Below are 13,920 nucleotides of genomic sequence, written 5' to 3'. Positions count from 1 at the left end.
GTAACCACCAAATTACAGGGCTCTCCCTAATTACTATTTATTCAAGATATATAAAAGAATGCTGGGTCCTGTCCTTCACAGACAATAAAAAGTACTGTAGTGACAGACTAGGTAGCATAGCAGATTGGCAAATGCTGGTATAGATTACTGCCTGTAATTTTTGCATGTTAAATAAGTAAAACACTAAAATCTTGACTAACAAAGTTACAACTCCCTTTGCCATATGAGAAATATGATGTTAATATCCCATTAACAACCATATTAGAGTATTCCTGATTTTGTATATTCTTTATGTGGCTTAGGAGAATGGGTTGCTTTTTAAAAGATGTTTATTTATACAGTATTTCTGTTCTTTGCTCTTCTTGATCCTTTAATTGCTATTAGCTCGGTTTCCTCAGAAAACAGTCTGTACTACTGTCTCTCTGTTAATCTCTCTACTCCCCAAACCAATTTTGGTTTCATTAATGCAATATTACCAAGTATCTGAAGTCCAGTCCATGTCCTAGAAGTTTGACAGAAACCACTGTTACTTATTAGAGTTTGTTTTAATGTGCTGAACTCCACGTCTCTTTTTAAAAACTGCCAGTTTGTTGAAGAAAAAGCCTTAATATTTCACATTGCCCACAGAGCTAAAGTTCAGAGATGAATTATAAATTCAACGTGGTCTACAGAAAGGCAAACTGTCTACAATTTCACAGAACAACTAGCTCCTTTCTCTGGAGGAGAGACAGCTGCAGGGCTCCTGATGTTTCCCAATGAAGACAAACGTGTCCAGGGTTTCTCTTGCAGCAGCTGAGCCCAGAATGCCTTAAATAACACCTATTTCACTGCACTGCTCCAGCTGCCTCCAAGGCATTTGTGCAACTCATCTTGCCAATATGGCATTTAAGTCATATGATAACAGATGTTGGCTACAACTTCATACATGAACGTGCTCCAAAGGAGAAGCTGACTGCAAGCTATTGAGAGAATGCAGATGTGCCTTGCAGATCTCTATACCTGTGCAGTACATTTTGTTAGCAGTAGCAGGCTGGAAAGAATCAGTGGGGTCTGCTCAGGTTCTGCAGATAGAGAAGCTGGTTTCACTTCAATATTTACCACCCCATTGTCTGAAGTTCCTGGACATACCAGTGCAGAAGTGCCAGTTCCCGGATGCAGAAGTTATGGCCACCCAAAGTACTAGTGTGAAACAGTACCATGGTGATTGTGTAGGACTTCCTTCCTCTCCATAAAAAAGGTAAAAAGTTTCATGCAGCAGTGCTTCAGAACTCTTTTACAACAGAGGGGAAAACACGTGGACTACAGCACATGGAAAACACATTGGAATGCTGTGATTTTTGGATGAAAATCGTAGTACCTGTCCTGCTAGGTCAAAAGACTCCTACCAATGAACAGGTCTATGTATGAGAGGCAGGAGAGAAAGGGAATGAAGTATTAAACACTATAACAAAACTGCCACATACTGATAAATGGTGAAATCCCTGGTAAATTTATGTTCTGATGGAATAATTCTGGAATATTTACACCTTACAATTTACAGAAGTTTCTAGCAGCAGCAGAAGTAGCATTGTGCAAATTTGTTCTGTGTTCCAAATGTGTGAGCCTGCATGAAATCTGTTTCTTATTTTCACTGTTCCTAAATTACATGTTGCCACTATACTTATCACTTGGTAGCAATAATATGTACAATGAACAACTTCATTCACAATTCTCCTAAGTATTTAAAGAGAAACCTGACACAGAATCTACTGAGTTATGCAGGTCTTCAAGACACAACAAATATAGTAACATTACAACACATTACACTTTATTTTCCTTGCCAAACTGCCTGCCTAAAGATGCACTATAGAAAATGTCACCTCATTAAATACATCCTTCACCTACTCTTAACACAAGCACTTACCCTAGAAACATTTTTTCCTTCTTTGAATACCCAGAACTTCTATAGAACAAATGTTGCAAAGACTAAAAGAGAACAGCTTGCGGGACAATGGGCTTCAGATTCATGCTTGCAAGCATTTCAAAAATGGTGGCAAACTCTACACTGTTTTTTTCACAGCCTACAGGTTTTAAAGGCCTGAGATACATTCTGTGGCAGAATTTCAGTTTTACATATCATGCTGTTTTTCACTGAGAGGAAAATATCACCTGACCAGCAAATCCAAAATACCTTAAATTTTATGTAACCTTCTAGTCAGCTACTAACATCTGCTACCAGTGTAGAGCTTTACTGCTCACACCCGGATGAGGCACAGCTATGTCTGTGCTAGGAGTGCATCTCCACTGTGAATCTGGAGTTAACCAGAGTGGCTCATACTAGAGCAGGATTGGAAAGGGAGGCACGAGGAATGACAGTGAAAAGATAACTTGGATAGCTTCGCAGCCTGTGCCTGCAGTGCACACAAAGGCAGCTAGACGCTTTCTGGACTTTCGCATCTGGAGGCATTTTACTCCACCACGAGAAATAGCCACAACATTCTATATCATTAATTTGGGGATAACCATATCATGCTTACAAGAACAGCACAGACACGCTCCAGAATTCAATTTTACCCTTCTGTTTTCAAAAAATTATATACTTGTTTAAGCAACGCAGGTCATAATGCAGACGTGTTTACACTGGCTTTTATTCAACTTCCAATTCAATTTTAATTGCCAATTTTTTGTACCAGATCACCATCAGCTAGGCTGGGGACTGACATACTCTGGCGCCTAGCCATGGTTAAAAATTATTCCAACCATCAAAATACTTATAATCTTAGCCTTCATCCAATAACTTGAATACACACAAGAGATTTCATTCATATACCTCTGTTTCTAACAGTAAAAGATTTCATTCTTTTCAATAATACAAATTCACCTGAACCAGGTGAGATTTTTAGGTGCCATACTGCAGTTTAGACTTACCTTCCCAAAGCTGGCAGCATTAACAGGTTGCGTGTCGTTTTTCTCACAGAAGTCCAGGTAATGCATGTAGAGAGCACTTCGAGGAATGCAAACACCTTCTGCAATCTCATAGTTCTCCTCCAGCCTTAAAAAGCAAACATCAAACAGAGAAAACTGCAAGTATGTTGGATGTCCTGTATAGAAAACAGTATACAAAGCTTCACCTCTTAAAAGCAAACATTCTGACTTTATCTTGTCTACTAAATTTTGTCTGCTTTGTTCCTAAGTGCTCCTTCCAATTCATTCCCATAATACTTACTTGCTTCATTTGGTTCACACGTGCTATCAAAAGCACAGGCTGTGAGTTCCCAGCAATCTGTTATATCCTAAAAGCATCCTGCAGTAAACAAATATATGTACAACTATGAAACAATAAATACTCACTGAGGGGAAACATTCTCTCCTTCTTTACAGAATACATCACCTTTGGTTCGTGACACTCCTTTCACTCCTGTCCAGCTGCAAAATTGCTTACCTTGAGGAAGCAGGTGTGGCTAAAGCAAATAATTCGCTAATACTCAACAGTGTCCACAAAATCTTATTGTGTAATATTTTCTAGCTATTGTTTATGGGCAAAGCGAAAAACCAAAAAGAAACCACAAGAAACCACATTGAATACAATGCTGAAAAAACCCCAGTGAAATAACATCCTCTTCTACCTTTTAGAAACTATCCTTATTTTTTCATACATGCAAATATACAACCATAAAATTTTAAATTATATGTCAAATATAGGAGCAAGCTAAAGCTTGAATCTGGTCTCATTACAAATCTACAGATTAGAAGAAATTTTCCTTTGAAATGCCATTTTTATGATTGCTGACCCAAAAATGTTCAAAAGCTATAGTTACATACATACTCAACATTAAACCATAATTAATCTTGTCATTGATGGTGTCAGTCATAGGCATCTACAGTCACATGTGTGCTTGTCTGCCTCGCTGGGTAAGGGAAGAAGTTAGGTCTAACTTCCTCTTCATTGCATTAAAAAATAAATATATGTTCTCAAAAAACTCCAGTTTTACATCAAATAATCCCCTGCCATTTGATAGCTGTAGAACACCTTCCAAATATCTTCTTTCTCTCCTTCATTGCCTTTTTCAGGACCTACCTACCTTCCATTTCAGTTATAGTGATAATTTGTGACTGCAAACTATTTTAATAAGATATCCGGCTGGATGAATGGAATCAGTTTGTATGGGCAACATCTATTCTTCCCTGGTTTCTACAGAAATATCATCATGGCATCTTTCCTCAATTTCATAGTGCTCTAACAAAACCTCTTTTCAAAACCTGGAGAGTTCGTTTGTATACTATAGCTGCTAATTGGAATGTCAGCTTCCGTGACCAAGACAGGACAGAAAGAAAAGCAGTTAATTATTTCTCTTCATATCTGATGAATTTTTCTCTTTTTCTCCTCTCTTTCACAGAGAGTCATTAGTCTGACACTGAACAATGCCCCATTATACCTGAACTTTTTTTTTAATGATCAAAAACCCATCTTGCTCCACTTCTTTTATTTTCCTGTCTTTTATTTAACAACTTTATCGTATTTTGAATCCGGCTTCATTCTACAGTATTGTAGAAAAATAATGAATGCAATCTCCTACCTAACAAATCATTACCAGTTATAAAATATACATATATAAATATATAAACATTTTATATAGTGTTGTAATAAAGCCACGTGAAATCCAGCAGCTCACAATGAGACCTTTTGTACCACTGCAGTGTAGGAATAAAGCCCTTAATCCTTCCACAGGAATGACAATTTTATCTGTCCCTATTACTGCTTCCCTCTCTATACACCTACATAGTTCTAGATTAAAAGAGATTATTCTATATCAGAGTCACATCTGTAGTGTTGTTACAGATTCATTTTTATGACCACTGAACCACTGTGATGTTAACCACTGTTAATCACGTAGAAGATTCTAGAACAGGTTAATTTTGATGGAGTGTAACAAGATATAAGGAAGTATGAATCTGGGGAGAATCCATTACCTGACTGTGTTTTACCTTGCTCTTTTAAAATTCATTTTATGTATGTTGCAGAAAACAGAATAGTTTTGTTGACTTTAGCTTCACAATACTGTTATTATTCAGAGTACCTACACTGTAAGCCAGCAAACTGCATGGGATTAGGCTGTCTGTACTTGGAATAATTCTGTGTTTGGGGAAGTAAACATACACAGACACATACACACCAAAAACGAAGTAAAATAAAATTTTACACTTACACCTTGGTCAACCAGTTCACCACTGAAATAAACATGAACATTTTAGAGCCAAGCTGTAGCTTTACAGATGATAATGAGCACAGGAACACGGGATAAGCACAGAATACCAGGTATTGCTATATTCATGTCTTAACAGTTAAATTCAAGCTTGTGTAGTTTCCCAAATTATGATGTATTTGGCAGTTTCTTCAATTATGATGTATTTGGCAGTAATGCTACATTTACCAGACCTTTCACTTCATTTTGTGTCATCAACAATGCAAAACAAAAGCATCATTCCTGTTTCCAGGAAAAGGCTATTTAGCCAGGCTGACAGTCATCCAGACACGATTCTTGGCTTCTTCAGCTATTCTTCATCCTCCACATTTAAAATGTTCAATGTATTTTTACCTTTGAAGAAGCACAAACAGTAAGGATATCTCCCCATGGGACTGATATAATTTGCTCTTTACAGCAAGATTCCAGACAAGGAAGAACTAATAAAGCTGATGGCAATATGAACCATGTGACAAAATGTACATATTTTCCTTATGTCTTTACTATGCTTTCCCTACTGCTTTCTTCCTCTTCTTTTTTGTTCCACTTGACATTTACTCAGTTTCTGGTTTTTGACACTTTGTCACCTTCAGTAGCTCTCATGGTAGTAGCATCTAACAGTAAAACGTGAGCAGTTTTAACTTGGCAGATACCAGATGCTACAGACAATTGTGAGGTTTCCATTTGCCAGAACAAGGGCAGTTTGGTACTGTATCCTGAAAACTGGTCAATGATTTACCCCACCAATTCCACCTCCTGAATTCAGCCCAGAGATTGTTAGAAGACAGGACACACACTTGATGAAGGAACACTCAGATACATTTTTCAGTCTCCCCTGAGTGTGCAAATACCTGGTGTGAGGCCTGATGTTCTGCTTTTGGCTGGGAATGGGTTATTTAGTTTTTCCCAGTGGCTGGTACTGTGCTGTGTTTTGGGTTTAGCATGAGAATAATGTTGATAACACTTTCACGTGTTACTAAATTGTGCTTAATCTCCAGTCGCCCACATTGTGCCTGAGAGGAGCTGCACAAGAAGCTGGGGGTGCTCACAATGAGAACAGCTGACCTGAACAGGCCAAAGGAATATTCCATACCATAGAACATCATACCCAGCAAATAATCAGAGGGAAGCTGGCTGTGAGATGCCCATCACTGCTCAGAGATGGGCTGGGCCTTGGTCAGCAACTGCATTGTGCATCACCTGTTTTTTTCTTGTGTTTCATTATGCTTTTTCACTTTCATTAACACTATTAGTATTATTATTATCTTATTTTACTTTAATTATTCATCTGTCCTTATCTCAGCCTATGGGTTTTACCTTTTTCCAACTCTCCTCCCCATCCCAGTGAGAGCAGGGAAGGAGAAGGAGGGAGTGAGCAGCTGTGTGGTACTCACTTGTTGGCTGAGCGAGAAAACTGTCCAATATGTAAAGCTACACCTCCAGGAAGTGCTCTGTGCAGCAATTCTACAGTGCTGATCACAACAGTTCACCAGCCCATGGGTTGCTGGGTGCTACTGCAGTACAAATAACCCAATGCTAATGTGTCTGACTTTCCAGAACAGTGGAAACTGCACATCTTCACTCAAAATAAGCTTGCTACTTTAGCAGTTTGACCCTAACTTTTGAGCTTCTCATTTTATCTTGTATATCAATTTCTCCAGGAAATACCAATTCAAAGCTGCAGCACATATGTTGAAAAACATATGGAAACTACCAGAAAACTGTTCTGTAGGTATGGCTGGGAAACTGGGAAATTTTTACCTACATCCCTGTTAATAAATTCAGCCAATTGTATAATTCAGTTTGACAGCAGCTTTAGCTTTTTTTTATGCTTTTTTTTAGCATGATTTTCAACATGAAACGTCCTTGCTTTCTGTTAACTCATGGAATTTTGGGTGGAAGGTGATTTTTGAATGGAGGAAATTGCAGATGCTCCAGATGACTCAAAGGGGAGAATATTTGACCTACCTTGACATGTAAGAAACATAATACAACAGACAGGTAGTAAGCCAATAGCTAGAGAGAAGTTGCAAGCAGCCTTTTCAGAACCAGAATTCTAGGATTCTACTGCTGAATGAGCATTAGTGTGCACACTGTATTCCAGCAGGGCTCAATATCCCAGGAGTTTAGGGATTTACTAACCTTTATGACTGATGAAGCTTGAAAGTATTTGGCAAAAAAGACTGTTTACAGTATTTGCATGTTTTCTGCTGGGAACTGTATCGTTGGATGTTCTAATTAATGCCAGCTTCTTGGCTACGACATTATTTGCTCCTCTGGAAAAGGCTCTTAACTGACTTCACTGCAAAATAAACACTGCTCAGAATCTGGGACTGGTAGGACCTGCTTGCTATTGTATTTTAGCTAGATAGTTCTTTATTATCCTCTTTGACCTGTGTTAAAGCTGTGGGAATGAATAATGAAAAATAATAAAATATCACTATGACGTTTCATTATTATTTTAATGATTTTCTCTCTGTCTGTAGTTACTCCCTTCCTTGAGAGTTTGTTAAAGAAAAGTTCCTCACTTTTCTTGAACTTCTGAAAAACAGGACTTCTGTGATACAAATAGGTACAAAGAAACAATAGCTCCAAACTAAATGCCTTTATTTACATTTGCCCATCTCATTATTTGCATTGAAAATATCTGTAAGTTTCTGAATACTGACAGCAACCTATTCAAAATCAACCCACAGGTCTTGAGGTTTTTTAGTCTAAAAACCTCACCAATCAACTTTAAAAAGCAAATATAGAAGAAATAATCCAAATCATCTTTATGCATATTTTACAGAATCATATAATTTCACAGGCAGAAAAATGGAGTAAAATACACTGAATGAATTATTCTTTGCTGGTTTTTTTTAGTGAAATCTCCAAAGACACTGACAGAAGTAGAGAAAGAACTTTGCTAACATTTTTTACCAATAATCGTATCTTTTCATTCAGAAAGTACAGTAAGTACTTCAGATACTTACGGATAAAGTAAAGGCCTTTCTTTAAGAAGGCTTAAAACAAGCTGAAGACTATGGGATTTCGTATAAGCATTCTCAGAGGCTTCTCTGTAACAGAGTTCTGTTCTGCCAGATACATGGAACCTCTCGAAAGATACTTGATCACTTACAATATTAAGAAATCTAAACAAGAATTAAAAACCTAAATTGAGGCAAAAGTCAACAAAGTATAAGAGATGACCTATAGCAAGGGATGTCAGAATTACAGGTACACATTACAGAACATGCAGACTAAAATACTGCTGTAAATCACAGGGAACAGCACTTGTTTATTTTTTATAGCATGGTAGACTTACAAACTATCCTCTCTCTCTTCCTAATTACCCTTCCTTTTTTTCTCCTCACTAACTTTGCAAGGAGGTTTTGACAAATTAATGAAACCTCATACTCTTTCCTTTTGTTGTCTTCTACGTTAAATTACAGAGGTCTCATGTCAGTAAAGCAGTTGTTAAGGGTGGTCTTCATCAGACACTGAAACAAATGTGATTCTTGAAAAAAACCCTCAGTACTAGTTTTCTTTTTGTAATAAATGTAACAATGATGACAAACCACAAATAATCAGCTGGCAAGGTGGCAAATAAGCTAAGTAGATTTTCTAAACTGTATCAGAAGTTTCCTCTGTTCAAACAAATCCTGTAAGACATTTGTTGAGAAATGCTGTACGGGTTACAAACAGGCACATTAAACACTTACAGTGAAAGTATCTTTAGAACTCTAAGATGGATAAGAGCTCTATTCCTTCATCTGGAAAACACATAAGAAAAAACACTAATAGATTTTCTTTATTTTTTTAAAAGGCATCTTACCATTGCAGTGTAGCTGGAGTTGAATGCGGTTTTGATGCTCTATTATTTTCTTTTTCCTCATCTGTTAAGAAACAAACAGCAATAGCTATGTAATTTCAACAGGAATTTCTTGGGAATTCATGAACTGTTTTTTAAAAAGAAAAAAAAAATTGAACGTTAAGAATTTTTTTTAAAACTAATTAAAATATTTTAAAAAAAATTAAAATGTGCTCAAGTGCCAAAGCCTTCTCAAAATTTTGGCTAAATTTTGGAAATTTAAACAATGGTGATCCCTAAATGACCATCTGTAGATACTGCTTAAGGCAGTAAACACTGCAAATATCACTGATAACAGCAGCAGAGTGGTGCCTAAGAGTATTGACATTGAAAAGGATAAATTTATGTGGAAAAAAAAACAACTCTTAGATCTCTACCAGCATGTCAGAACATGTAAACAGTTTCACTTGCTATAAGGGAACTGTTGCCTTACACAAGTTTTATATTAGATAAGGCATTTAAAGGCATGTAAATGAGGTACACCCATTGTTTGATCCTAACATAAGGTAAATATTAGATGTTTATAAATTTACAGAGATTAATTGTGAATGAGAAGAAGTGTTTATAGTATAACAGACTTCATTCCTTTTCAGGTGATTTCTCTGATCATTTTTCACATTAACTGTTTCCGAGGCAACTCTGATTCGCTGACTTTCCAAAATTTTGGCTAAAAGATGAATAAAGAAAAAGGTAATTAAGAGAAAACTTCAAATATTGGGTTCTTCCTAATTTGCATTTGCTCATTTGAAACAATTTAGAAATATGTATATAATAATTCCAACCAATTGTGTTTTGTTAAATGTATAAAACATTCCTGGGTGGAAGCAGAGTGGAGCACAATGAGCAGCTCCAGAAGGGTATTTGGGAAACAGTGTTGTATCAAACACATTTTGAGATTTTTAACAGCTCTGATGAAAGCATTCAGCATAGATGGCTTTGATACCTAAACCATGAGAGAAACCTGTACACCACACTGCAAGCTGCGTTTCCTCACGTAATGAACTTTTAGAAGTTATTTTAGCGAGCCTTTATGATGCTGGACCTTACGGGAGCCGGGCTATCTCCCTGCACATCAGACCCTCTTGGGGGGCCTTTTGTGCCGTCCCGGGAGACCACGCACACAAATACATAACAAACAACGCAGCCCGGCTTGGAGGGCTCTGTGTGCCGAGAAATCCGCCAGGATTTGTTGCCTTAGCCAGGGGAAGAAGCTGTGCCGGCCGAACATCCTTCACCCCGCGGCCGCTCCCCCGAGCGCCGGAGATGCCGTTCTGCAGCGGACCCCCAGCGCAGCCCCCTCCTGCATCTGCATGACAATGGGCCCCTAATTATTGGGCCGCACACTCCCTCCCTGCCTTTCAGGGCCCGCTTTTATTCAGCGCACAGGACCAACATACACATCTCAAATCACTTTTAAATTGTGGGTTTCGTTTGTTTTTCCCGGGCGGGCGCTCGGCGTGCAGCAAAGCCGGGCCGAGTGCCCGTGGCTGCCGCCCCGCACCCCCAAGGACCTGCCATGGGATGGCTTCCACCTGTGCTAAGGTGGCTGAATTCCCCTCTGGGCACGTGGCAGGCATCAAACATCAAGTCAATATCTCAGTTACACAACATCTCTACACCCTTTCCATTCCCCCCGTTTTTCACTCGCATTAAGAGTGAGCTCCTGTGGGCAGGCGCTTTACCTAACCTGCCCTCACACACTTCAGCCAGCCATATTCAACTCCTCCCACGTAAGGATTTGTTCTAACGCCACAAACTAACAATCAGGTCATAAACTGCAATTTATGGCTCCTTCCTCAGGTATGTTTGCTTCCTGGGGATTCTTCTTCAAGACTCCTCAGCATCCATCTCTAACTGTCCCTTAAAACCCAGAAGGAGAATGATGGACTTCAACTAGAACTCAGAAAATTTCTTTAAGCTTTAATTTTCATTGAACAACTGCAATTTCAACAAAGCCAAATTTTTCACCAAGTTAGTGCTTGTCACCCCAAAGTCAATTCTCTGTACAAGAAAATAGTGCAACTTTGTTTTCTGCCAATGGACCAGCCAAACTTTCACTTTTTTATTAAAAAGATGGAAAGGATTGCAGATGGCACAGGAATATATGGGACCTAGAAATACAAACTTTCTGTATTACATATACAAGCTCCTAATTCTACCTTGTCTAGTTTAACAACATCATCTCATCAGATAATTGACTAATAATAAGCAGAAAATAATAAATATCCCTATACTTTATATTTCAGCTGGCAGCAGGGCACATAATGGTGTCCGTATCTAGCAGAGAATGTTTAACTCTTGACCCAGGTCTGATACCAGATCACTTTGTCTCGCACGAAGGAGGGAAGGGAAAACAGCATTTTTTTACTTTTTGGCCTGTCATTTTATCAATTCACATCAAAACAACACTGTAGATCAAAATAAAGCCATACCTTTTAAAATTCAATACTTTCAAAATCCAATCTATTTTGTAGGAAAAGGAATTAAAGTCACTGAAAAGAAGTCCTGCTTTGAGGCACTGTCAAAGAAGAGACATGACAATTCTTCTGTGACAAATCCAAAAGGGCTCAAAGTCACGAGGGAAAATCTTGTTCAATTCACAGTAGCAGCACATCAGGGAGAAACCCATCTAGTGTGCTCATTCCAGTGCCAGTAGGAAGACTACCAGCATCCCAAGGAAAGGTGTCTTCAAGGTACCTGATTAGGTGGAAAACCTGGTACTCATCCCAAACTGAATGCAGATAATAGCTTAGACAAATTCAAGTAAAACTCACAGCAAAGAAGGTGCCTTCAAACTAATAAATCCAGGAATCACGGATGTTCTAGAAAAACAGTATCTGTTGGCTCTCAGAGATATCAAAGAACCCTTTTGTCCCAAACTCCATGGAAGATTCTTTGCTAACTGCCCCATTTTACTTCCAAAAATTCTGTTTCAAAGCCACTCAAGTAGAATCCTGATTGTATCTTGTGCATGTTTGTATCTTTGTGGCTTTCCCAGAGCTCTCAGTGGTACCCTCTGACTTTTGCTGTCTGATTCTAGGTACAGCCCAAGGGATTTCTTACTTCTTGGTGCAAGACATGGAGATAACAGGAGCTGTACTCAGCAGCTTTGAGCCTGATGCCTTAAACACAGAGAGTGGAACAACCAAAAGCAAAGACACACCATTTTTGTAAAGTGTTGATGCTAGTTTATCACAACTAAAATGGAGCCAAGTCCTTCTTTCCACTGTTGGAGGTATTTGGAAAGCCCTGTACTTTTCAGTGCTGTCCACATGTGTCTCGAAACCACTAAGGAGCTAACATGCTGTTAGTATCTTACAGAGATAAAATCCTTCCCTTCGTTCAGGTAGCTGCACATATTTAAGAGAAACATCTTCTTCCTCTGTATCCCCTGGAGGCCAGATTCTGACTGTTCTCAGAAGTGATTTGGCCTTAGCCAAAATTAAATTATTGTTAAATTATCACTAAATTACAATCTTAATATAAAATATAATAATCTAATTAAATCATAATATTATTAATATTAAACAATCTTTTCTATTACTTACATGTAGCCATAAAATCGATTCAGGCTCATTAGCATGTATTTCATGCTTTTAGAACAGTAGGATCTTTTCAAATCCTCTGAGAAACACGGGGGCATGGTTCTCACTGAGTAATTATAACTGAAAAAGAAAGAATTTTCTCCAAGGAAAATTTCAGTGAAAATAAGTAGCTATTTTTTAAACATTTTTTTTAAATGGATGAATGACAGGTTCAGTTCAAACAAAAAACACAGCTGCTGGATAAGTCCATTACAGCCAGTATGAACATGGATTTTGAACACCACTTTTGAAGCAGAAAAAGTAGTCTGAATATTTTCTTTTATCTCACAAGAAGACTGCACATTCACATTTTCAAATGAGGAAGAAAATTTGGACAAGCAACCTTTCCACTTAAGCAAGAGACATCATGATTCTTTCTCCATGGAACTGAAGTTGAAACTTTCATACGCCTTTATTTGTGTTCTTCCAGATCTCTGTTTCAATTTGGATAATCTGATTTAATACGCAGTACACAGAAAGTGTTATGCAGTTGTTTTTTGGTTTTTTGGTTTTTAATTATTGGCTACAAGGTTGTACCATTCCCTTTTCCTGTGAGTCTTTTGACTAACATGGAATGTGGAAGTGGCAGCAGGAAAAATGTTTTAAAAGTTGGAAAGTGAAACAAAATGTAGTGATAATTTTTATATTAGAATGTAAAGAAGTGTGCTTTGGAAGAGGTCATTAAATGTTCCAAAAGGGTAAAAAACACTGCAGGAAGCACAGAGATTATGTGAATCCACGAGTCATTGCTTCTTTTCCCAGTGTAATGCAAGTTCAAGAGGCCTGGAGGTCTCTGGATAAGAATGGAAGATTGCAAAGGACCCCTGTGGCCTGAAGTATGGTTCTGTAGCATACTTCAGCTGTAGAAAAGGAGACCAGCAAAACTATTATTCCTGTCCTAAAATCCTATGAACTCCAAAATCATCCAGGAAAAAAACCAGTCATAAGAGCAAGCATTATGCCCAGTAAGAACATTATGGGTTCACAGCACAAGCTCTCATAATCTTCAGTGGAGCCAAGGCCCAAAAAAACCCACCCACCTGAACTGAAAACCAAACCCGCATTTTCTCCAGTAGTCCAGCCAACAGCTACCTCATGTATGTAGAGACAAAAAACTAGGCAAGACAAAGGTGGATTAGGCTTTCTTTTCTCACAGATGAAAACTGGACCTACACTGACAACAGCAATTTGACCACCATTTTGAAGAATTCAAATAGGATTATGTGGGTTTTCTCAAAACATTTTTCCTGTAATTTGTTTG

General features: G+C 38.1%; 1 protein-coding gene across 3 annotated transcripts in view; it reads right to left on the bottom strand.

Moving 5' to 3' along the window:
* RFX4 (regulatory factor X4) overlaps nucleotides 1–13,920 on the bottom strand; it is an 86,475-nt gene that overhangs the window by 51,235 nt on the left and 21,320 nt on the right. For all 3 annotated transcript variants that reach the window (XM_088055271.1, XM_088055272.1, XM_088055274.1), the window contains exons 3-4: nucleotides 9,040–9,100; nucleotides 2,908–3,031 (exon numbers count right to left, since the gene is read on the bottom strand). In XM_088055271.1, coding sequence (XP_087911397.1) covers nucleotides 2,908–3,031; nucleotides 9,040–9,100 — 185 coding nt within the window. The remainder of the gene's footprint in view (nucleotides 1–2,907; nucleotides 3,032–9,039; nucleotides 9,101–13,920) is intronic.

This window comes from Pseudopodoces humilis, chromosome 5 (genome assembly GCF_049639895.1).
Source record: "Pseudopodoces humilis isolate 2021_Gansu_Grassland_sample_001 chromosome 5, ASM4963989v1, whole genome shotgun sequence".
NCBI classification, from domain to species: domain Eukaryota; kingdom Metazoa; phylum Chordata; class Aves; order Passeriformes; family Paridae; genus Pseudopodoces; species Pseudopodoces humilis.
The sequence above is the reverse complement of the archived record's forward strand: the minus strand, read 5'-3'. Positions and strand labels throughout refer to the sequence as shown.